We start from the raw sequence: 25,381 nt of genomic DNA on the forward strand, positions 1-25,381 counted from the left end.
ACAACATTTGCTATCCTCCAGTCTTCCGGCGCTATTCCTGTCGACAAAGACGACATAAAGATCAAGGACAAGGGCTCTGCAATCTCCTCCCTGGCTTCCCAGAGAATCCTAGGATAAATCCCATCTGGCCCAGGGGTCTTACCTATTTTTACACTTTCCAAAATTGCCAACACCTCCTCCTTGTAAACCTCAATTCCATCTAGCCTGGTCGACTGAACCTGAGTATTCTCCTCGACAACATTGTCTTTCTCCAGTGTAAACACTGACGAAAAATATCCATTTAACGCTTCCCCTATCTCCTCTGATTCCACACACAACTTTCCACTACTATCCTTGATTGGCCCTAATCTTACTCTAGTCATTCTTTTGTTACTGATATATCTATAGAAAGCCTTCGGGTTTTCCTTGATCCTATCCGCCAACGACTTTTTGTGTCCTCTCCTCACTCTTCTTAACTCTCCCTTTAGGTCCTTCCTGGCTAATTTGTAACTCTCAAGCGCCCTAACTGAGCCTTCATGTCTCATCCTAACATAAGCCTTCTTCTTCCTCTTGACAAGTGCTTCAACTTCCTTAGTAAACCACGGTTCCCTTGCTCGACAACTTCCTCCCTGCCTGACTGGTACATACTTATCAAGGACACACAGTAGCTGTTGAAAAAGCTCCACATTTCGATTGTACCCATCCCTTGCAGTTTCCTTCCCCATCCTATACATCCTAAATCTTGCCGAATAGCATCATAATTGCCTTTCCCCCAGCTATAATTCTTGCCTTGCGGTATATACCTATCCCTGCCCATTGCTATAGTAAACATCACCGAATTGTGATCATTATCAAAGTGCTCACCTACATCTAAATCTAACACCTGGCCGGGTTCATTACCCAGTACCAAATCCAATGTGACCTCGCCCCTTGTTGGCCTGTAGACATACTGTGTCAGAAAACCCTCCTGCACACACTGCACAAAAACTGACCCATCTATAGTACTCGAACTATAGTATTTCCAGTCAATATTTGGAAAGTTAAAGTCCCCCATAACAACTACCCTGTTACTCTCGCTCCTGTCGAGAATCATCTTTGCAATCCTTTCCTCTACATCTCTGGAACTATTCGGAGGTCTATAGACAACTCCCAACAGGGTGACCTCTCCTCTCCTGTTCCTAACCTCGGCCCATACTACCTCAGTAGACGAGTCCTCAAACGTCCTGTCTACCGCCGTAATACTTTCCTTGATTAACAATGCCACACCCCCCCCCCCTCTTTTACCATCTTCTCTGTTCTTACAGAAACATCTAAATCCTGGAACCTGCAACAACCATTCCTGTCCCTGCTCTACCCATGTCTCCGAAATCGCCACAACATCGAGATCCCAGGTACCAACCCATGCTGCAAGCTCACCCACCTTATTCCGGATGCTCCTGGCGTTGAAGTAGACACACTTCAAACCAGCGTCTTGCTTGCCAGTGCACTCTTTCAAACTTTTAACCCTATCCCTGACCTCACTACTCTCAACATCCTGTACACTGGGACTACAATTTAGGTTCCCATCCCCCTGCTGAATTAGTTTAACCCCCCCCCCCCCCCCGAAGAGCACTAGCAAATCTCCCCCCCAGGATATTGGTACCCCTCTGGTTCAGGTGAAGACCATCCTGTTTGTAGAGGTCCCACCTATCCCAGAATGAGCCCCAATTATCCAGGAAACCAAAACCCTCCCTCCTGCACCATCCCTGTAGCCACGTGTTCAACTCCTCTCTCTCCTTATTTCTCACTTCGCTAGCACATGGCACGGGCCCAGAGATAACAACTCTGTTTGTTCGAGCTCTCAGCTTCCACCCTAGCTCCCTGAATTTCTGTCTCAAATCCCTATCTCTCTTCCTACCTATGTCGTTGGTACCTATGTGGACCACGACTTGGGGCTGCTCCCCCTCCCCCTTAAGGATCCCAAAAACACGATCAGAGACATCACGAACCCTGGCACCTGGGAGGCAACACACCAACCGTGAGTCTCTTTCCCAGTTCTACCCAGCTGGTGCTTCCCTCCACCCATCCAAAGTGTAGCCAAGGGCTGAGGCTGTTACCAAGGAGGATTAGGATGCCACTCTTCTCGGGGAACCATCATCAGCTTTGGCATTCTTGGCCTCTCTGACTGAGGGGGTGTCTCTGCAGCAGGACTCAGTGATTGAAGCTCCACCTGCATAGATGCCTCTGAAACTATTGGTACTAATGGCAGCCTCGTAAACTATTGGTACTAATGGCAGCCTCGTAAACTATTGGTACTAATGTCAGCCTGCTACCATTTGTACTTCGATCACGAGGACAATCATATCTTAGCCCCAAATAGAGAATAGTGAGCAGGCTGCTTCCACCTCCTCCATTGACTGCCATACTCATCACAGATAAATAGCTTTCTGATATTTACTACCAATACTAATTAAAGAATGATCGATAATCAAAGAAAACAGAAAATGAAAGAGGTATACCTTAAACTAAATTCTTCCGGGACTGAAAGTTCAGAAGCCATTGTGGTGTCGACATCTACAATAAATGCCTTCACTGTTGGAGAATTAGCACCAGCCTTGGTTTTAAAAAAAAGTATTGTTTAGATAACAGGTATTCGTCTATTTTTGAATATGCTTATCAGCAACATAGTTCCTTGATGATGGCATATACTTGGAACATCTCAACTATTTTCTACAATATAATTGCTCTACTTTGAAACACTTTTTACAAATAACATTTTTCACAAGTGTGTTTCATACTTCAGCTGAGGTTATTGTGTCATCAAGGGATATGGAGATAGTGGGGGGAAATGGCGCAGAGGTACATGATTAGCCGTGATCGGTTTTAATGGCAGAGCAGGCTCAATGGGCCAAATGGCCTACTCCTGTTCCTATTCCCTATGCATGTTTTCATCATGCTGTGAGTCTTATTCAGTATTAGTAAATGGAAGGGCCAAGCCTATACTTTATTTCCTTTGCATAAAAAATATTAAAAATCTAAGGGGGTGTAATTTTCTTCTTTAGGGTTGGGTTCCAGCAGCTGGCGACTTCTGCTTGCCTTTCCATATTGGTCACAACTCTGATCAATGTTCTTGGTTGAAGCATACACAGAGAGGAGTCCTGGTACGGCTACTCCTACTAAGAGTAAGCCCGTTAGTGCAAGCGCCAATACATTGGCAGTACTTCCAAGGACGAGACAGTGAAGGACGGTAAAGGAGCAGGGATGCCCTGAAGGTTTTCAATGAATGGGCGGAATTGTGTGGAGGCGTTAAAGGTCTCAGTCTCTGGCTGGAGAGCTGGCGAGAGCCCTGCAATGTCTCCTCTTTGCATCTTGTGTGACTGAAGGACTCAACAGGCTGGTGGTAGACCTTCCTCTGGGATCAAGAACCCCAGGGGTGGAAGCTCCCCCTCTATTGTTTCCCCCCACTGAGTGCTACTTCCCAATCAGAAGTTAGTAGCTCAACTAAACGGCAGTGCCACCATCTATAGGTCTTCCCATCACTGACTTATTTGGGCTGGTGGTGGGATTGGTACCCACCTGTCTTCCACCTGATTCCACCCAAAGTCTTAGCTGAGACTGAAGCCTTTAGAAGGTGCACAGTGATGGGCATGACAAAACCCTTTCTCTTCATTGTAGAATATGGACTCATCGCCAACTCTCCACTTCTATTTGAATGCAGTGGTTTGTACAAGAGATATGGGAGTGGTGTTGGGAATGGGGAGGTGGGGGGTGGGCTGTTGGACAAGTAGTGGTCAGAAGCAGTCCTGGTCAGGGCTAGAGGAGGGAAATGCTGGCAGACTTAGACCTCACTGCCTGAATTTCGGGCCATCCCCACCACAGTTGTACTCAATTTTGGCTGGAAGCATAAAGGAGAACCTTTAAGAGAATCATTTATGAAGACCTTTAAGACTTATCTAGATAGCAGATGAACAGACAGGGTATAGAAGGATATGGGCGGTTGGTCTATATAGGACATGTGATTGGTGCAGGCTTGAAGGGCCAAAGGACCTGTTCCTGTGCTGTATTGTTCTTTGTTCTTCCCCGTAATTGTACGTAATACTATTTTGAAAAATATTTTCGTGCAGTTGATTTATGGAATTTTACCTTTGGGTATGGAATCTTTACTGTTTCTGGGTACTGCCCATCACCATAAAATGAATACTCTATATGTGGAACCTGTGTGTCATTGAATTCTCCATAGGCAAAATACCTTCCATTTGGTGACCACCATATAGCATTATTTGATGAGAACATTTCCTCTGCGGAAAAAAAAGATATTTCTTTGGTTTCTGATCAGTTTCAGGACTGCATAAATAATTATGGCATCAGAATGCATTTTTGAGGGCGGAATGGTGGCACAGTGGTTAGCACTGCAGCCTCAAGGTGCCAAGGATTTGGGTTCGCCCCCAGCCCTGGGTCACAGCCCGTGGGGAGTTTGCACATTCTCCCCGTGTTTGTGTGTGTCTCACCCCCACAATCTAAAGATCGACTTCAAGAGGGCTTAGACAGACTGGAGAAATGGGCAGACACAGGAAAGGTGAAATTGAATGTGGAGAAGTGTGAAGTTACATACTTTGAAAGAAAAATACATAATAGAAAGTAAGGATACATTCCTAATTGGGGTGCAAGAGCAGAGTGGCATGAGGATTTATGTGCACAAATCGTTGAAGGTGGCGGGGCAGGCGGAGAAAGCATGTAATGAGGCATATGGGATGCTGTGTTTTATAAATAGAGGCATAGAATACAAAAGAAATTACATTATACATATAACATACAGTGCAGAACGAGGCCATTTGGCCCATCGAGTCTGCACCGACCCACTTAAGCCCTCACTTCCACGCTATCCCCATAACCCAATAGCCCCTACGAACCTTTTGGACACTAAGGGCAATTTATCTTGGCCAATCAACCTAACCTGCACGTCTTTGGACTGTGGGAGGAAACCGGAGCACCCGGAGGAAACCCACGCAGACACGGGGAGAACGTGCAGACTCCGCACAGACAGTGACCCAAGCCGGAATCGAACCTGGGACCCTGGCGCTGTGAAGCCACAGTGCTAGCCACGTGTGTATGCTGAACCTTTACACTGTTTCAGCTTCAGTTGGAGTATTCTGACCAATTTGGGGCACCACACTTTAGCAAAGGATATGAAGGCTGTCAAGAGTGTGCAGTAAAGTTCCCTGAGGGTGGATTGGATGCCCAAACCCTGACCTGCCTCTGTTAAAACAAAAAGTGACCGGGTTCGAGGCAAATTGGGTTCATTCAAGTTTTTTTTTAAAATTCCAACTTGATCCAAATCCACATATTCTGGGGATTAAAATGACCACTTGTATCGGCAAAGAGACGATCACCGATCAATATAAACAAGAAAAGAAGAACAGAAAGGAGCAGGAAACTTCTAGCAGTGCAAACAAAGCAGTTGCAGGGAACTAAATATGTACTTCTGAGTATCACCTCAATGTTATTAACTAAAATAGTCATATATTTTATCTTACCCTCATAAATCCAGTCAGGGATTCCATTGTAAATTTTATTTTTCTCTCCATTTGTTGTTATGGGAACAGCAGGGCTTGTGGGATTAGTTTTTAAGTATATATTGTTATTCCAAACATAAACCTGAAGGGAGGAAGAGATTCATGCTAAAATGTTGTTCAGAAGTTCTCTCGATGTTTTCACCAATCCACTATTCCAACAGCAGGTCTCAAAATCCAACAAACGCCCAAGTGGCAACTTTGCGCAAACTTGCAAATAATTACAAATTTGATCTTTCTCACTAATACATATATCATGAAATGTTCTATGTTACAAATTTTTTATATGAGTCCTCTGCTGAGCACAATGCAACACCATTTAATCTAAATGATGATTGATTTGAATCAATATTAATGATGCACACATTCAGCCTTGCTAAACATGGTTAAATACATTCAACTAACCAAGGTGTGACCCACAGGAGCCCATGAGATGTACTGAATTTCCTGAGGGAGATTTGCGTTTGTGACAAATACTCTGTGGAAGAAAATATTTTAAAAATAGGAAATTAAAGTATTTTTGTGTGACGTACATATAATAACAAAGAAAGCAATACTCAATATCTTTGTTCAAAAATTACTAACCTAGATTTCAAATCAAAAATAGAATATGAGGCTGTAAATGAATGTCTCCATAGCTGCGAAGAGATAAAGAAAAAGCATCAGTATATAACAACTTTTATTATAAAGTCTTTTTAGACAATATATACTTTTATTCAAACAAAATGTTTCTATATTCCAAAAATAACCCCAACACAACACAACCCATCCCAATGAAATACAATACCAATAATTCCCCAGTTTCATTCCATTCTTCGTCTCATCTGACGCCTTAACAAGATAGTTTCCGTCATAATTTCTCTGCTCCTCTCACCCACTCTAACCCGTTTCCTTCCCGCCTTGCTGCACTCAGCTCTCTCAGGTCCAACTCTACTTTGTCATCAAACTCGCCGACAGGAGTGGGACTGTTCTTGTCTGGCATACTGATCTCTACCAGGCAACGGCTGTCCGCCAGCTCTCAGACACATCCTCCTACCTCCCCCTGGACCATGACCCCACCACTGAGCATCAGACCATTGTTTCCAGGACTGTCACTGACCTCATCTCCTCTGGAGATCTTCCCTCCACAGCTTCCAACCTCATAATCACCCAACCCCAGACAGCCCGGTTCTACCTCCTCCCCAAATCCACAAACAGGACGTCCTGGTAAGCCCATTGTGTCAGCCTGTTCCTGCCCCACAAAACTCATTTCTTCCTATCTTGACTCCATACTCTCTCCTCTTGTCCAGTTTCTTCCCACCCTCATTCAAGATTTCTCCGATGCCCTACATCATATCAACAACTTCCAGTTCCCCGGCCCTAACCGCCTCCTCTTTACCACAGATGTCCAATCCCGCTATACCTCCATTCCCCACCAGGATGGTCTGAGGGCTCTCCATTATTAATAATAATAATAATGATAATAATCTTTATTATTGTCACAAGTAGGCTTACATTAACACTGCAATGAAGTTACTGTGAAAATTCCCTAGTCGCCACATTCCGGCACCTGTTTGGGTACATAGAGGGAGAATTCAGAATGTCCAATTTACCCAGCAGTCTTTTGGGATTTGTGGGAGGAAACCAGGGCATCTGAGGAAACCCACGCAGACACAGGAAGAACAAGCAGACTCTGCACAGACAGTGACCTAAGCCAATTAGAGGCCTGAATAACCCCCATCCACCACCACTCTCCTCCGTCTGGCTGAACTTGTCCTCTCACTGAACAATTTCTCCTTTAACATGTCTCACTTCCTGCAAACCAAAGGTGTGGCTAAGGGTACCCAAATGGGTTCTATCAGCACTCTTCTTCGCACTAATCACCTCTATTTACATTCCTTTCATCTTTCTGTCCTTGACATCCTTGTCAATCTCCACCCATCACTGTTGCCCCCCTATCCAACTCCACCATTAGAGTATAAATATGACCCCATTTCCAATTCTCTCTAGCTTTGACAAGGAGTCACTCAAACTCAAAACGTTAGCTCCCTTCTAGAACATAGAACATAGAACAGTACAGCACAGAACAGGCCCTTCGGCCCTCGATGTTGTGCCGAGCCATGATCACCCTACAAGCTAACGTATCCATCCTATTCCAGTAACCCAACAAACCCCCCCCTTAACCTTACTATTAGGACACTACGGGCAATTTAGCATGGCCAATCCACCTAACCCGCACATCTTTGGACTGTGGGAGGAAACCGGAGCACCCGGAGGAAACCCACGCACACACGGGGAGGATGTACAGACTCCGCACAGACAGTGACCCAGCCGGGAATCGAACCTGGGACCCTGGAGCTGTGAAGCATTTATGCTAACCACCATGCTGCCGTGCTGCCCCACAGATGCTGTCAGACCTGCTGAAATTGTCCAGTATTTTCTGATTTTGTTTCAGATTACAGCATCCGCAGTAATTTGCTTGTATAATGCCAATACTGCGCCCCCCCACCCCCAAGGCACCCCCCCCCCCCCCCAACAAAGAAGTACCCCCTGATTATAAAGTATTTTTCAAGATTCACATCAAGCCAAAGAAGGAGACATTGGAACAGGTGATCAAAGATTTGGTCAAAAGCATAGGTTTTAAAGAACCTCTTAAAGGAGGAGAGAGAGGCTGGGAGGTTAATGGATGGAATTCGGGAGCTTAAGGCCCAGGCTAGGTGCAGCCACCAATGATGGACAAAATAGGTATTTCTTGAACCGTAGGTACCCCCCCCCCCCCCCCCAATCAATATGAAGGCTCATTTAAATATTTTCTAAATTTATCCAAAATAAATTGTGAAAAGTGCTTGGAAATATTGTTAGTGTATTTATTGCAAAAGGGTTGAGAAGGGTCATCCCTGCATTTTTGTGCAAAATTATTCTACAGCCTTAATTGCCCATCCATAAGGCAGTATTTAGTGGGTGCAGTGCTGACTGGCTGGACATGATGTGAGAGCACCACGCCAGCCTGACACATTAAGTGCCACTCAAGCATTTGATGATGTGAACCTTCTCCAGGGTCAAGGACCCAGGAGTAGAAATCCTGTCAGTGAAAATCTGCCTGTTCATCAGAAGTTAGCAACTCTATTGAGCTGGCCAGTACAGCAACTAACTGAGGCCTAGGGCTGAATTCACTGAAGGCAACAGGGGTCTCGGCTGTCAACTGGAGAACTGGCAGGCAACTTATTTTATGGAAGGCACATTGAATAAACTTCCAGTTAGGCACTTAACTAAACAGTGGCAGGCTTGACCTGGGATCCAGAACCTCGCTGTAGAGAAGAGGCAGAAGTTACAGAGTCGCATCCTCCAAGAGCTACCAGTCAATTACAGGTTGGCAGCTTTATTTAATGGCAGCGCCATTGGGCAAGCAGTGGATTGCTGTTGTTATGACCACTGGCCCTACCACTGGGGATCTAGGATCATTGGTGGATCTTGGAACACCGGTGAGTGATGGTGGGAGGGGAGTCTGCGGTGTGGTGGTGCCCCTCTACTACAAAACGCACCTCGGTAGAGGGCATTACATTTCACCCCTGGGATTGTCACTGGATCCCAGGCCACAGGTGAGTGATGTCAGGTTGATGTGAGGAAACAGCTTGCGAGGTCAACAGCAAGGGCAAGGCGTTGCCACTCAATGGAACCCATCTCCCGCTTCAACCCACCCCCTTCCCCCCGTTCCCCCGCCCCCTCTTCCTGATGCTGGGCCCTTTGAACGATGGATCCCTCTGGGAGCTTGCAAGCACTCCTGCAGGGATTTCCTTGTTGGAATGTCCATAAGACCATAAGACATAGGATCAGAATTAGGCCACGGCCCAACGAGTCTGTTCCGCCATTCAATCCTGGCTGATATTTTTCTCATCCCCATTCTCCTGCCTTCTCTCCATAACCCCTGATCCCCTTATTAATCAAGAACATATCTATCTCTGTCTTCAAGACACTCAGTGATTTGGCCTCAACAGCCTTCTGCGGCAAAGAGTTCGACAGATTCACCACACTCTGGCTGAAGAAATTCCTGCTCATCTCTGTTTTAAAGGGTCGTCCCCTTAGTCTGAGATTGTGTCCTCTGATTCTAGTTTTTTCCCACAAGTGGACATCATCTCCACATCCACTCAATCCAGGCCTTGCAGTATCCTGTAATTTTCAATAAGATCGCCCCTCACCCTTCTAAACTCTACTGAGTACAGACCCAGAGTCCTCAACCATTCCTCATATGACAAGCTCTTCATTCCAGGGATCATTCTTGTGAACCTCCTCTGAACCCTTTCCAAGGCCAGCACATCCTTCCTTAGATACGGGACCCAAAACTGCTCACAATACTCCAAATGGGGTCTGACCAGAACCTTTTATAGCCTCAGAAGTACATTCCTGGTCCTGTATTCTAGCCCTCTCGACATGAATGCTAACATTGCATTTGCCTTCCAAACTGACGACTGAACCTACACGTTAACCTTAAGCGAACCTTAAATATGGACTCCCAGGACTTCCGGTTGCGGTGATGCAGAGCTAAGCCGCACGTTCGGTAGCTCCCGCTTTTTTCGGTCTTTTGGGCTCTTTTAAGGGCCCGTAGCGGTGCTGGTTGGACTTTTCCCCATGTGGGAACACTCTCTCTAAGATTCTCCACCGGTGGATGGCCTGGACTAGGAATGGAGCGGTCAAAAAATCGGCTTTGGAGCAGAAAAAGGTGCGAGGCAGAAGAAGCAAGATGGCGGCGGGCAGGGAAGCAGCAGCGTGGCAGCAGTGGGTGCGAGAGCAGCAGGAGCTGCTTCAGTGCTCCTTTAAGGAGCTGAAGGCAGAGATTCTGGAGCCGTTTAAGGCCTCTCTGGACAAGCTGATGGCGACCCAGGCGCCTCAGGATGCGGAGATCCGAGAGCTTCGTCAAAAGGCCTCGGAGGGTGAAGACGAATTCCTGGGCCTGGCAGTGAAGGTGGAGTCGCACGAGGCGCTCCATAAGAAATGGTCAGCGAGGATGGAGGAGATGGAGAACCGGGCCCGTCGGAAGAACCTGCGGATCCTGGGCCTCCCAGAGGGGCTGGAAGGTTCGGATTTGGGGGCCTATGTGGCTATGATGCTGAACTCGCTAATGGGTGCGAGGTCGTTCCAGGGGCCTTTGGAGCTGGAGGGTGCCCATCGGGTGCTGCTGAGGAAACCCAGGCCAAACGAGCCGCCTCGGGCAGTGCTGGTCCGTTTTCACGCTTTGACGACCGCGAGTGTGTGCTGCGTTGGGCGAAGAAGGAGAGTAGCAAGTGGGAGAATGCGGAGGTCAGGATATACAAGGACTGGAGTACGGAGGTGGCAAATAGAAGGGCTGGCTTTAACCGGGCGAAGGCCGTGCTCCACAAGAAGGGGGTCAAGTTTGGCTTGTTACAGCCGGCACGCTTGTGGGTCACGCATAAAGATCGCCAGCTATATTTTGACTCCCCAGAGGAGGCCTGGACTTTTGTTCAGGCAGAGAAGCTGGACTTGAACTGAGGACTGAAGGCTGGGGAATGTTGTATACAGCCGGAGGTTTTGTCCTCCTTGGTAACCTTTTGCTTTATCGGTTCTATTGGATGATTTTTTTTTTTGTTGTTCTGCCTTTTTTTTGCTTGTTTGGGACTGTTATCTGTTTATTTGGGTGGTTTGTCATGTTTGGCGTCTGTATTTTGTTCACTGGTTGAGAGTTTGGGTGGGGTTCGCGGTCCTGTTGGGTCATGTGCCCGTCTTTTCCCGCGTTTTGGGTCTGGGGGGGCGGGGCTTTTCTCCCGTGCTAGAGGAGCGGTGGGCGGGGCCGGCACTGGGGAGGTGGTTGTGTTGCACTGGGGGGGTCATTGGGGTGGCGGGAGCAGCCAGGGTCAGCAGGAGTCGGATGACTTACGGAAGTACAATGGAAGGGGTTACGCAGCTAGGGGGTGCCCTAGCTTGGGGGGGGGGGGGGGGGGGGGGGGGGGCGGGGTGGGGGGGGGGGGGGGGGAGAGGGGGGGGGTACCGGGTTGCTGCTGGAATGGCCAAGACAGAGCTGGAGCATGTAGAGGAGGTCAGGATGGTGGGCTGTCGCTGTGGGGAACGGGCTGAACGGGGGGCGTGGACGCATGGCGGATTGCGGAAGGGTGATGGCTAGTCGACGGGGGAGGGGGGGTAGGCGGTCCCCGATCTGGCTGATCACCTGGAATGTGAGGGGACTGAATGGGCAGGTCAAAAGGGCCCGAGTCAGGAGACGCACCTGAAGGGATGGGTGAGCCAAGTGTTTCATTCGGGGCTGGATGCAAAAAATCGGGGGGGGGGGGGTGGCGATCCTGGTGGGGATGAGGGTGTCGTTTTAGGCGTCGAATGTGGTGGCAGACAGTGGCGGGCAGTATGTGATGGTGAGTGACAAGCTGCAAGGGGAGCGGGTAGTGCTGGTTAATGTATACGCCCCGAATTGGGACAATGCGGGTTTCATGTGGCACATGTTGGGCCAGATTCCAGATTTGGAGGTGGGGGATCTGATAATGGGGGGGGGTCTGATAATGGGGGGGGGATTTCAACACGGTGCTGAATCCGCCGCTGGATCGAACCAGTTCCAGGACGGGTAGGAGGCCTGCGGCGGTTAAGGTGTTGAGGGGGTTTATGGACCAGATGGGAGGGGTGGATCCTATGGAGGTTTGCGAGGCCGAGGGCCAGGGAATTTTCATACTTCTCCCATGTGCATAAGGCCTATTCCCGGATCGACTTCTTTGTTATGAATAGGGCGCTGATTGCGAGGGTGGAGGATGCTGAGTATTCGGCGATAGCCATTTCCGACCATGCCCCGCACTGGGTGGACCTCGAGCCCGGGGAGGAGAGGGACCAGCGCCCACTTTGGCGCTTGGAGGTGGGGCTGCTGGCGGACGAGGAGGTGGGGGGACGGGTTCGAGGATGTATCGAGAGGTACCTGGAGGTCAATGATAATGGGGAGGTCCGAGTGGGGGCGGTCTGGGAGGCGCTGAAGGCGGTGGTTAGGGGGGAGTTGATCTCCATTCGAGCCCACAGGGAGAGAAGGGAGCGGAGAGAGAGGGAGAGTTTGGTAGGGGAGATGGTGAGGGTGGACAGGAGATACGCGGAGGCTCCGGAGGAGGGATTGCTGAGGGAGCGGCGCAGCCTCCAGGCTGAGTTCGACTTGTTGACCACCAGAAAGGCAGAAGCTCAGTGGAGGAAGGCACAGGGAGCGGTGTATGAATATGGGGAGAAGGCGATTAGGATGCTGGCACACCAGCTTCGTAAGCGGGATGCAGCTAGGGAGATGGGTGGAGTTAAGGATCGGGGAGGAAATGTGGTGCGAAGAGGGGTAGATATTAATGGGGTCTTCAGGGACTTTTATGAGAACTGTATCGGTCCGAACCCCCGGAGGAGGAGGAGGGGGGGATGGGGCGCTTTTTGGACAGGCTGAGATTCCCGAGGGTGGAGGAGGGACAGGTGGAGGGACTGGGGGCGCCGGTTGAGCTGGAGGAGCTGGTCAAAGGGATAGGGAGCATGCAGTCAGGGAAGGCGCCGGGGCCGGATGGGTTCCCAGCTGAATTTTACAAGAAGTATGCAGACCTGTTGGGTTCCCTGTTGGTTAGGACCTTTAACGAGGATGTCTCGGGCGCTGATCTCCTTGATTCTTAAGCGGGACAAGGATCCCCTGCAGTGTGGGTCATACAGGCCAATCTCACTTTTGAATGTGGACGCCAAGCTGTTGGCAAAGATCTTAGCCGTGAGGATAGAGGACAGTGTGCCACAGGTTATCCACAAAGATCAAACGGGGTTTGTGAAGGGGAGGCAGCTGAACACCAACATAAATGCTTCACAGCTCCAGGGTCCCAGGTTCAGTTCCCGGCTGGGTCACTGTCTGTGCGGAGTCTACACGTCCTCCCCGTGTGTGCGTGGGTTTCTTCCGGGTGCTCCGGTTTCCTCCCACAGTCCAAAGATGTGCGGGTTAGGTGGATTGGCCATGCTAAATTGCCCGTAGTGTCCTAAAAAGTAAGGTTAAGGGGGGGTGGGGTTGTTTGGTTACGGGTATAGGGTGGATACGTGGGTTTGAGTAGGGTGATCATTGCTCGGCACAACATCGAGGGCCGAAGGGCCTGTTCTGTGCTGTACTGTTCTATGTTCTATAAGGAGGCTCTTGAACGTTATAATGATGCCGGTGGTAGAAGGGGAGGCGGAGATTGTGGTGGCGCTGGACGCGGAGAAGGCCTTTGATAGGGTTGAGTGGGGGTACATGTGGGAGGTGTTGGAAAGGTTCGGGTTTGGGGAGGGGTTTGTTAGTTGGGTGAGGCTGTTGTATGAGGCCCCGATGGCGAGCGTGGCCACGAATAGGAGGAGGTCGGAGTATTTTCGGCTATTCCGAGGGACGAGGCAGGGGTGTCCCTTGTTCCCCCTGCTCTTTGCGCTGGCAATTGAACCCCTGGCTATGGCGCTGAGGGAGTCGGGGAATTGGAAGGGGCTGGTCCAGGGTGGGGAGGAGCACCGAGTGTCACTCTATGCGGATGACTTATTGTTGTATGTGGCGGACCCGGTGGGGGGAATGCCGGAGGTGATGGGGATTCTCCGGGAATTTGGGGATTTCTCAGGATACAAGCTCAACCTGGGGAAGAGCGAGCTGTTTGTGGTACACCCAGGGGATCAGGAGGGGGGGGATTGGCAGGCTCCCACTGAAAAGGGTGGAGAGGAGCTTCAGGTACTTGGGGGTTCAGGTGGCCAGGAGCTGGGAGGCCCTGCATAAGCTAAACCTCACAAGGTTGGTGGAGCAAATGGAGGAGGAGTTTAAGAGGTGGGACATGTTGCCGCTGTCTCTGGCAGGTAAGGTACAGTCAGTCAAAATGACGGTGCTCCCGAGGTTTCTGTTCCTGTTCCAGTGCCTCCCCATCCTTATCCCAAAGGCCTTTTTCAGGCGGGTTAACAAGAGCATTATGGGGTTTGTGTGGGCACACGGGACCCCGAGGGTGAGAAGGGTGTTCTTGGAGTGGGACAGGGATGGGGGGGTCTGGCGCTGCCCAACCTCTGTGGGTACTATTGGGCTGCCAATGCAGCGATGGTGCGTAAATGGGTGATGGAGGGGGAGGGGGCAGCATGGAAGAGGATGGAGATGCCGTCCTGTGTGGGCACGAGCCTAGTGGCGCTGGTAACGGCGCCACTGCCACTCCCTCCAACGAGGTATACCAGGAGCCCGGTGGTGGCGGCTAACCTCAAAATTTGGGGGCAATGGAGACGGCACAGGGGGAGGTGAGGGCCTTGATGGGGGCACCGATACGGGGCAACCACCGGGTTGTCCCGGGGAGAATTGATGGCGGGATCCTGAGTTGGCACAGGGCAGGTATCAGGAGGTTGAGGGATCTGTTTGTAGACGGGATGTTTGCGAGCCTGGATGAGCTGGAAGGGAAGTTCGGGCTCCCCCCGGGGAGCGCCTTTAGGTACATGCAGGTAAGGGCATTTGTCAGGCGGCAGGTGGCGGAGTTTCCTCTGCTGCCGCCGCGTGGGATCCAGGACAGGGTGCTCTCGGGGGGTGTGTGTTGGTGAGGGGAGGATCTCGGCAGTGTACCAGGTGATGCAGGAGATGGATGAGGCCTCGGTCGAGGAGCTGAAGGGTAAATGGGAGGAGGAGCTGGGTGAGGAGATAGAGGAGGGGACGTGGGCGGATGCCCAGGGGAGGGTGAACTCCTCCTTTTCTTGTGCAAGGCTTGGCCTCATACAGTTTAAGGTGCTGCATAGGGCTCACATGACTGGGACAAGGATGAGTTGGTTCTTTGGGAGTGAGGACAGGTGTATCAGGTGCTCAGAGAGCCCAGAAAATCATGCCCATATGTTCTGGGCATGCCCAGCGCTGTGGGAATTTTGGAAGGGCATAGCAAGGACGGTGTCGAGGGTGGTAGGATCCAGGGTCAATCCGGGCTGGGGGCTCACAATTTTTGGGGTTGCAGTGGAGCCGGGAGTGCAGGAGGCGAAAGAAAATGAAAAATGAAATGAAAATCTCTTATTGTCACGAGTAGGCTTCAATGAAGTTACTGTGAAAAGCCCCTAGTCGCCACATTCTGACGCCTGTCCGGGGAGGCTGGTACGGGAATCGAACCGTGCTGCTGGCCTGCTTGGTCTGCTTTAAAAGCCAGCGATTTAGCCGAGTGAGCTAAACCAGCCCCTGGAGGCCGGTGTTCTGGCCTTTGCGTCCCTAGTAGCCCGGCGGAGGATTCTTCTTCAGTGGAAGGATGCGAGGCCCCCAAGCGTGGCTGCCTGGGTCAACGATATGGCGGGGTTTATTAAATTAGAGAAGGTGAAATTTGCTCTGAGGGGATCAGTGCAGGGGTTTTTCAGGAGGTGGCAGCCATTTCTGGATTTCCTGGCAGAATGCCGGGGGGGGGGGGTTGGTTCGTTGTTTTGGACCGAAGGGACGGGCATAGTTGTTCTATGCTAATGGCGGGCCTTATTTATTTCTTTCTCTATGTATACTTTTTGTTGTTGATATTTTATGAAAATTTTGAATAAAAATTATTTAAAAAAAAAAAGAATATGGACTCCCAAGTCCCTTTGTGCTTCTGATTTCCTAAGCATTTCCCCATTTAGAATATAGTCTATGCCTCCATTTCTCCTTCCAAAGTGTATAACCTCGCACTTTTCCACATTGTGTCCCATCTGCCACTCTGTGCCCACTCTCCTAGCCTGTCCAAGTCCTTCTGCAACCCGCCTGCTTCCTCAATACTATCTGTCCCTCTACAGATCTTTGTATCATCTGCAAACTTAGCAACAGTGCCTTCAGTTCCTTCTTCCAGATCATTAATGCATATTGTGAAAAGTTGTGGTCCCAGCACAGACCCCTGAGGCACACCATTAGTCACCGGCTGCCATCCTGAAAAAGACGCCTTTAGCCACACTCTCTGCCTTCTGCCAGTCAGCCAATCCTCTATCCATACCAGAATCTTACCCTTAACACCATGGGCTCTTAACTTATTTAACAGTCTCCTATGCGGCACCTTGTCAAAGGCCCTCTGAAAATCTAAATAAATGACATCCACTGGTTCTCCTTTGTCTAACTTCTTTGTTACTTCCTCAAAGAACTCTAACAGATTTGTCAGACATGACCACCCCTTGACGAAGCCGTGCTGACTCAGTCCTATTTTATCATGCACTTTTAAGTACTCCGCCATTTCATCTTTAATGATGGACTCTACAATCTTACCAATGACTGAAGCCAGGCTAACCGGCCTATAATTTCCCATCTTCTGCCTCCCTCCATTCTTGAACAGTGGTGTTACATTAGTCACTTTCCAGTCCTCTGAGACGCTTCCTGCCTCCAATGATTCCTGAAAGATCATCACCAATCCCTCCACAATCTCCTCAGCTATCACTTTTAGAACCCTGAGGTGCAGTCCATCCAGTCCAGGTGATTTATCCACCTTCAGACCTTTCAGTTTTCCCAGAACCTCCTCCTTTGTAATGGTCACTGCTCCCACCTCTACCCCCTGATTCTCCTGGAGCTCTGGCATCCCACTGGTGTCTTCTACCTTGAAGACTGATGTAAAGTAACAATTCAGTTCGTCTGCCATTTCTTTGGTTCCTATTATTACTTCTTCAGCCACGTTTTCCAGTGGTCCAATATCTATTTTTGCCTCTTATCTTTTATATATTGAAAAAAACTCTTCCAATTTTCCTTTATATTAGCTAGCTTGCATTCATATTTCATCTTCTCCCCCCTTATTGCTTTTTTAGTTGTCCTCTGCTCGCTTTTAAGGGTTTCCCAATCCTCTTGCTTTCTACTAATCCTCGCCACTTTGTATGCTTTTTCTTTTGCTTTTATGCTGTTCTTGACTTCCCTCATCATCCATGGATGCCTTGGGTGGGATTCTCCGACCCCCCCGCTAGGCTGGAGAATTGACGGGGGGCGGCGTGAATCCCACCCCCGCCAGCTTCCAAATTCTCCAGCGCTGGGGATTTGGCGGGAGCGGGAATCACCTGTTTTCAGCTAGTCCTGCGGGCGTATGTTACGTCAGGTACTTACTGGCAGGACCTGGCTCCGCGGGCAGCCTCCGGGGTCCTTGGGGGGGGTCGCATGGTGGCCTGGCCTGCGATCGGAGCCCACCGATCCGCGGGCGGGCCTGTGCCATGGGGCACTCTATTACATAGAATTTACAGTGCAGAAGGAGGCCATTCAGCCCATCGAGTCTGCACCGGCTCTTGGAAAGAGCACCCTACCCAAGGTCAACACCTCCACCCTATCCCCATAACCCAGTAACCACACCCAACACTAAGGGCAATTTTGGACACTAAGGGCAATTTATCATGGCCAATCCACCTAACCTGCACATCTTTGGACTGTAGGAGGAAACCGGAGCACTCGGAGGAAACCCACGCACACACGGGGAGGATGTGCAGACTCCGCACAGACAGTGACCCAAGCCGGAATCGAACCTGGGACCCTGGAGCTGTGAAGCGATTGTGCTATCCACAATGCTACTGTGCTGCCCCAATTTCTCCACGCCAGCTGGTGTAACGGTCCGCGGTGGCCGGCGTGGAGATTAACCCCGCCCTGCACATGCGCTTGGATGAAGCCAGCACACGCTGGTGCTCCTGTGCATGTGCCAACTCACACCGGCCGGCTGAGACCCTTCGGCGCTGGTTGGCATGGCACCAAGCCGCTTCCACGCCGGTCGGCGTGGCACAAATCACCCCTGCGCCGGCCTAGCCCCTGAAGGTGTGGAGGGTTCGGAGCGGCCTGACGCCGGAGTGGTTCACGCTACTCCGTCGTGCCGGAGTTGCCCGCCCCACCGATTTCCGAAGAATCCTGCCCCTTGTTCTCCCCTTAGAATGTTATTAGCATGGAACGGAGGTAGGATGACAGTGTGGTCCCCACCCAGCACTGTCCTGCACAATTAAATGACGCCTCAGTCACCTCCACAGCACCGAACACTTCATGGGGAGTGCAGTAAATTCCGCACATTGAGTGGAAAATCTAACCTAGTATATTAAAATCCCTGGAGGGGTAGAAGGAGTTGCAACTGTGTGTTCAAAATTAAAGTAAAAATCTAAAGTCAGGCTTCCTTAATAGAAAGGTGTCTTTGCTGAAGTGCCTATATCAACCTGAAATACCAATTATAGTGCTCCTTTAATAGGCCATTGCAACCTAAAAAGAGATGTTTCATGTTAAATTATCATTGGTATTGTATCTTGGCAATGATATAAAGCTACAGCACTGAGTGCGGGTATATACTAAGTCTTATCACAAGCACAATCTGATGATGAATGATCAATTTTGGGCAATAAATCAAACTTTTATTTAACTCTAACTGACAAATAACGGTCTTCACTTACATTTAAATTTTAAGCTACTTCCAGAGCAGTTTGATCTGCTACATGCCAGAGTTCAACTGCTAACCCTACCTCAGGACATGATAAGCCCCTCTTGATAATAGCCCCAAGTAGGCTTTCCCCAGTCCCATCCATCTTGCACATATTCCTGCCAGGAATTTCCTACTTTGGTCATTTCTGCAATTTTCTCATCTGCTGTCAGCGGTTATTTCCCAGAAGGTAACAACATTTATTTTTTGTTGCCCACTCCGCTTCATTTTTGTTTCCACTTCGGCTAGCTCATGAACGCAATACCAGAGGCGAAGTCTTGAATTTGTTAATTTAACAGACAATAGATTTCATATTGAAGCCTAGACTTCAGCAATCCGAAATCTGCTTAAATTTCAGCAAAATGATAATGCAGGATCTTTTTTGTAGCACAATTTCCCCTCCGCACATGCTCGCAAAACTCAAAATACAGTGTCCAACATTAGATATGATTCTGGACAACATTTGCCAAATTATACTTGACATGCTAAGAATTGACAGGCAACCACTTTAAGATTATCAATTGGTCTCACTTTGTGGTACATTTTTGTGCACTGGAAATTACCCAGGGCCCTGCTCTTTGCCAAAGAAAGAACATGTATAAACATTGAGCCTGTTTCTGCAAAACAAAATAGGTGATAGCCATTCACTGGTTCATTCCTCAGGGCAACACCTTGACTAATCTGCCCGATTTTAAATTTTCAAACAACGCTTGACAGTTAATTGTCAGTCACCATTAACTGACACACTCTCCATGGCATCTCCTCTACCAATTGTCCTGTAAGACTAAGAGCTTTGGCCAAATGTCTTTTTTTAGCAATACTCAAGTTCTGTACTACCAAACAACTATTTGTAAAACAATATAAATATTATTTAAAATGCCGTTTCTTACCTTTGAGTAATTACTTTCCAGAAGGGCAAATTTCGCATCAGCTGAGACCAGATAGAAACTAGCTTTGACTTCATCCTGTATATTGAAGGTTAAAGTTAAACTTAAAACGTAAGAAACCTACCATGCCTTTTATTTTAAAACTGCTTTATTATATCAGTCATGCACAAAGATACAAGTTTTTTTTTAAAATTATATTTATTAAATATTTCAGAATTAACAAACACAATCTAAACTACAAAACAATTTTGAAAATTGTTCAGACATGGTATAATTGTCACGCTAACAACATGTGGAATCAGAGATATAGAAAAACGAACAGCAAAGGCTATATCCAGGCTCCCCTTCCCCCACCCCTGCCCTCAGTATCCCCATATATCCCACAAATAAACCTTGGGAGAATCGCCCGGGGCCGGCGTCAATCCCGCCCCCGCCATGTCCCGAATTCTCCACCCCCTGAGATTCGGCGGGGGCGAGAATCGCGCTGCGCTGGTTGGCGGGCCCCCCGCGGCGATTCTCCGGCCCGCGATGTGCCAAAGTCCCGCCGCTGACAGGCCTCTCCCGCCAGCATGGTCTAAACCACCAACCTGACCGGCGGGAATGGCGGCGTGGGCGGGCTCCGCGGTCTTGCGGGGGGGTGGGGGCGCAGGGCGATCTGACCCCAGGGGGTGCTCCCACGGTGGCCTGGCCCATGATTGGGGCCCACCGATGTGCCGTGGGGGGCACTCTTTTTCTTCCGCCTCCGCCATGGCCTTCACCATGGCGGAGGCGGAAGAGACCCCCTCCCCTGCGCATGTGCCAGTATGACGTCAGCAGCCACTGACGCACCAGCGCATGCATGGACTTATGCCGGCCAGTGAAGTCCTTTCGGCCCCGGCTGGCGTGGCGCCAAAGGCCGTTCACGCCAGCCGGCAGAGTGGGAACCACTCTGGCATGGACCTAGCCCCTCAATGTGAGGGCTTGGCCCCTAAAGGTGCGGAGAAGGGGAGAATCTCGGCCCTTATCTCCCCCTCTAACAGTTGATGGTAATTAACTCTTTGAAGTATGAGATAAATGGCTGCCACCTCAGATAGAATCTCTCTACCGATCCCCTAACGATGTACATGAAGATTTTATGAATGAGCAGGCACTCAATACATTATAAAACCAACTGAATCAGAAACTTTAAAACTAAAAATTTGTGAGTATGCCCATTAGCAATGAGTGAGGTATACCTATGGTCACATATGGTTACTTTAATTCAGATCGTTCAATCCCATATTGCTTAACAGGTTGATATCTACAGAAACAAACAACTTATATTCATATAGCACCTTGAATGTAATCAAACATTGTGCTTTGAACAAGCTTTATAAAACAAATTTTAACACAACCACATTTTTACTGCAGGTGAGACTTTGATCCCGTAATACATATTAAGAAGTGTCTTAACAGAAGAGATAGCAAAGCGGAAAGGTTTAGGAAAAGATTTCCAGAGCCTAATACAGTGGCAGCTGAAAAAATAGCCATCAATGGTGAAACAATTAAAATTTCAGACGTTTAAGACACTAAAATTAAAAGGGATTGTGGAGGATTCTGCTGCGGAAGGCGATTACACAAATAGGATGGAGCCACCATGGAAGGAGTTGAAAACAAGGATGTGGCAATTAAAATTGAGATATTGCTTAACCAGGAACTATTGTAAGTTGTTGAGCACAAGGATGAAAGGTTAATGGAACTTGGTGCGAGTTAACACATGGGCAGCAGAGGTTTGGATGACCTTGAGTTTACAGAGAGTAGAGCTTGGGAAACTGACCCAGAGTGTGTTGGAGTTGTCAAATGCACAAATGAGGGTGTCAGCGACAGAGGAACTGAGGGAGAGGTGGAGTCGGGTGATGTTACAGAGGTAGAAATAGGCAACCTTAATGATGGCCAGAAATGAGGTCACCTTGGGGTCAAACAAAACAGCAAGTTTATGAACAGTCTGGTTCAACATTAGATGTCTGCCGGAGAGAAGGATGGAGTTGGTGCCTAGAAAAGGCCTGAGGACAATGGCTTCAATCTTCCCAATAATCAGCTGGAGGAAATTTCAGCTCATCCATTCCTGCATATTGGATAAGTAGCATGACAATTTAGAAACTGTGTCGGGAAAGATGGTGATGAGGTAGAGCGAGCGTGCTTTCATAAACACAGATATAGAAACTAACAATGTATTTTCAGATGATGTTGCTGAGTGGTAGCTGGGATGGGATCAATATTTTATCCTTGACTAACATCTGAGGTAAAGGTGCAGGAACGGAAAGAGATACCATTGCATATGATTCTCTGGTTGCAGTTAGATAGATAAGAATAATATAAGCAAGAGCAGTCCTATTAGTAGCACAATAGCGAGATGGTTTTCGAAGAGGATATGTGGTTGAACTATGTCAAAGGATGCAGACAGGTCAGTCACATAGGATATAATTTGTGATTATGATATAATTTAGTTTCATACAGTGGTGGAGCAAAACCTGATTGGAGGGATTGAAACATGGAATTCTGGGCAAGGTGGGTGTAGATTTGGAAGTCGAAGAAATTCTGTTCAGGTTGGAAGGGTAGAATGTGCCAAGTGGAATGGGAGACAATGGTGTTCTCGGATTTGTGAGAGGGAGAACAATTTTTGAGGCGAGAAACTGCTCTGGCTAGACTCCGTGTGTTGTACAGACATCGCCCTCACCACAGGTTCAATATTTGTTCGCTTCTAATTGTCCGATTATTTTTCTTGTCTCAATATTCAATACTTTTACTCCTATTTCCCAAGGTACTTTTTATCTTTTGCACACAGCTCTGAATCCTGAGAAAATGCAGACAAGTATTTCTAATCCAGGTGGACTTTCTAGCTGTTGGGTTGGGTTCCTCTGACTTGCAAAATAAATCCAAAACTGGATATGTCTAAAAACCTTAACCTTATTGCTATTTTTTATTCTTAAACTGGACTTTTTCTCCAAAACAAAATAATTCTCTTCTCAGTTTCTGGAATGTTACTGTTCATTATGCCTAGGAAGCAATTAGCAAACAACCTGGGACTGTTCAGTGCAATTTCAAAGGGAGCTACAGGATTTACATTTGATAAGCCAACCTTTCTAGTGGAGTCAGTGGGTCTACTGAGACACTGGCTTCCCAAATGCCAGACCCTTAACATAAATGGTACCCCTTTCAACAGGCAACAGCTGAGAAATTATGGGCTGGATTATCCGGTCCCCCAGCCACTTGTTTTTCAGTAGTGCACCCTTTGCTGGCAGGGGGATTCTCTCTTCCCGCCGCTTGTCAATGGGGTTTCCCATTGAAGCCGCCCCACGTCGCAGAGCAGGGATCCGTTGCTGCAGGGAACAGAGAATCCCAATGGCCGGACAATTCCGGTCCATCAGTCCTGAAAACAAAGCCAATTGCAGACTTTGGATAAACATCCCTTTCATTGTGGAGTAGGAAGATCACGTGGCCCTTGAAAATTTAATGTTACATTTCTGGGTTGCACAACCAGTTTGCTATTTTACAATGTAACTGGCAAACCACAAAGAAGCCAGCTCTGCTCAAGCAGGGCAACTGGCCCATCCAACTTGACTAAGCTAGAAGATTTTATACAATTGCCTACAGAACCGAAGCAATCTCTGTGAGCCAACTTCAGCTTGTGAGATCAATACCACCCGAAATTGAATCTTAGAACCCTGGTCTCTAGCCAGCTGAACACGAAACTCCTACATGAAGAATTCCTCACTGGGCTCTGAATTTGGGACTCTGGGACTCACATGAAGTAATATTCCATTTTTGTGTGGTCCTTATACTGTAAACCTTCTTTTCTCTATCCCCCACTTACTGTGTGAAAGTGGAGTGGGATGCTGCAAACACTCGTGGATTTTAAATGCATGAAATCAACTAGGCTTCTGAGTCAATCCTAATTCGAATTTGCTGTGAATCAGTAGTAAAATTGGCCACCCAAAAATCGAAGGGTTGGGTATGGTGAAAAAGGCATGTGGGACACTTGCCTTTATCAATTAAGACATAGATTACAAAAGCAGGGAAGTCATTGGAGTTGTATTTGGGAAGAAATACACCACCTCTTATTCTTTCAAATAAATTAATTGAAAATACCTTCTGTTTATGGACAGGTGAATACAGAATTACCGAATAATACAGCATAGAAGAGGCCCTTCGGCCCATCGAGTCTGCACTGACGAATGAAAACACTTGACCTGTACCTAATCCCATTTTCCAGCATTTGGCCCATAACCATGAATATTATGACGTGTCAGGTACTCATCCAGGTACTTTTGAAAGGATACGAGGCAACCACCCTCTACCACCCTCCTAGGCAGTGCAATTCCAGACCGTCGCCACCCTCTGGGTAAAAAAGTTTTTCCTCAAATCCCCCCCTAAACCTCCTGCCCCTCACCTTCAACTAAGGGGAACAGTTGTTCCCTATTCACCCTGTCCATGCCCCTCTTAGCCTTGTACACCACAATCTGGTCGTCCCTCTGTCGTCTCTGCTCCAGCAAAATCAACCCAAGTCTATCCAACCTCTCTCCATTACTTAAATGTTCCATCTGAGGCAACATCCTGGTGAAATGCCTCTTCACCTCCTCCAGTACAATTACGTCCTTCCTATAATGTGGCGACCAGAACTGCACAGAGTACTCCAGCTGTGGCCTCACCAAAGTTCTATACAACTCCAATGACTTCCCTGCCTTTGTAATCTATGTCTTAATTGATAAAGGCAAGTGTCCCACATGCCTTTTTCACCACCCTGTTAACATACCCTCAGCTTTTAGAGATCTATGGACGAACATGCCAAGATCCCTTTGTTCCTCTGAACTTCCCAGTGTCATGCCATTCATCGAATAGTTCCTTGTCATATTGCTCTTTCCAAAGTGTATCACCCCACACTTTTCAGGGTTAAATTCCATCTGCCACATTTCTGCCCATTTGACCATCCCGTCTTTATCTTCCTGCAACCTAAGACACTCAACCTTGCTGTTAACCACCCGGGCAATCCACACACCTATTGATCCTGCCCCCACATAGTCATCCATGATGTGGAGACGCCGGTGTTGGACTGGGGTGAGCACAGTAAGAAGTCTTACAACACCAGGTTAAAGTCCAACAGGTCTGTTTCAAACACTAGCTTTCGGAGCACTGCTCCTTCCTCAGGTGAATGAAGAGGTATGTTCCAGAAACATTTAGATAGACAAATTCAAAGATGCCAGACAATGTTTAGAATGCGAGCACTTGCATGTAATTAAGTCTTTATAGTTCCAGATATAGGGGTAACCCCAGGTTAATGAAGTGTGAATTGTCTCAAGCCAGGACAGTTTCGCAAGCTAATGTAGCCAAGTTCCACACACATGAGTGCGGCCTCAACCGGGACCTGGGATTCATGTCGCATTACATTCATCCCCCACCATCTGGCCTGAGCTTTGAATTCCTACCAACTGTCCTAGCTTGAGACAATTTACACCTCTTTAACCTGGGGGTTACCCCTAACTCTGGATCTGTAAAGACTTAATTACCTGCAAATGCTCGCATTCTAAGCATTGTCTGGCATCTTTGAATTGGTCTATTTATTTGTTTCTGGAACATACCTCGTCATTCACCTGAGGAAGGAGCAAACCTGTTGGACTTTAACCTGGTGTTGTAA

At 48.3% G+C, this 25,381-nt stretch overlaps 1 protein-coding gene across 4 annotated transcripts in view; it reads right to left on the bottom strand.

Annotated features, from left to right (window-relative positions):
• Positions 1-25,381, bottom strand: part of LOC119961983 (dipeptidyl peptidase 4-like) — a 144,485-nt gene that overhangs the window by 78,899 nt on the left and 40,205 nt on the right. For all 4 annotated transcript variants that reach the window (XM_038789671.1, XM_038789670.1, XM_038789674.1 and 1 more), the window contains 6 exons: positions 19,735-19,809; positions 6,114-6,166; positions 5,934-6,006; positions 5,493-5,613; positions 4,102-4,256; positions 2,478-2,572 (listed from right to left, as the gene is read on the bottom strand). In XM_038789671.1, the coding sequence (XP_038645599.1) occupies positions 2,478-2,572; positions 4,102-4,256; positions 5,493-5,613; positions 5,934-6,006; positions 6,114-6,166; positions 19,735-19,809 (572 nt within the window). The remainder of the gene's footprint in view (positions 1-2,477; positions 2,573-4,101; positions 4,257-5,492; positions 5,614-5,933; positions 6,007-6,113; positions 6,167-19,734; positions 19,810-25,381) is intronic.

The sequence above is a fragment of the Scyliorhinus canicula genome, chromosome 2, assembly GCF_902713615.1.
Source record: "Scyliorhinus canicula chromosome 2, sScyCan1.1, whole genome shotgun sequence".
NCBI classification, from domain to species: domain Eukaryota; kingdom Metazoa; phylum Chordata; class Chondrichthyes; order Carcharhiniformes; family Scyliorhinidae; genus Scyliorhinus; species Scyliorhinus canicula.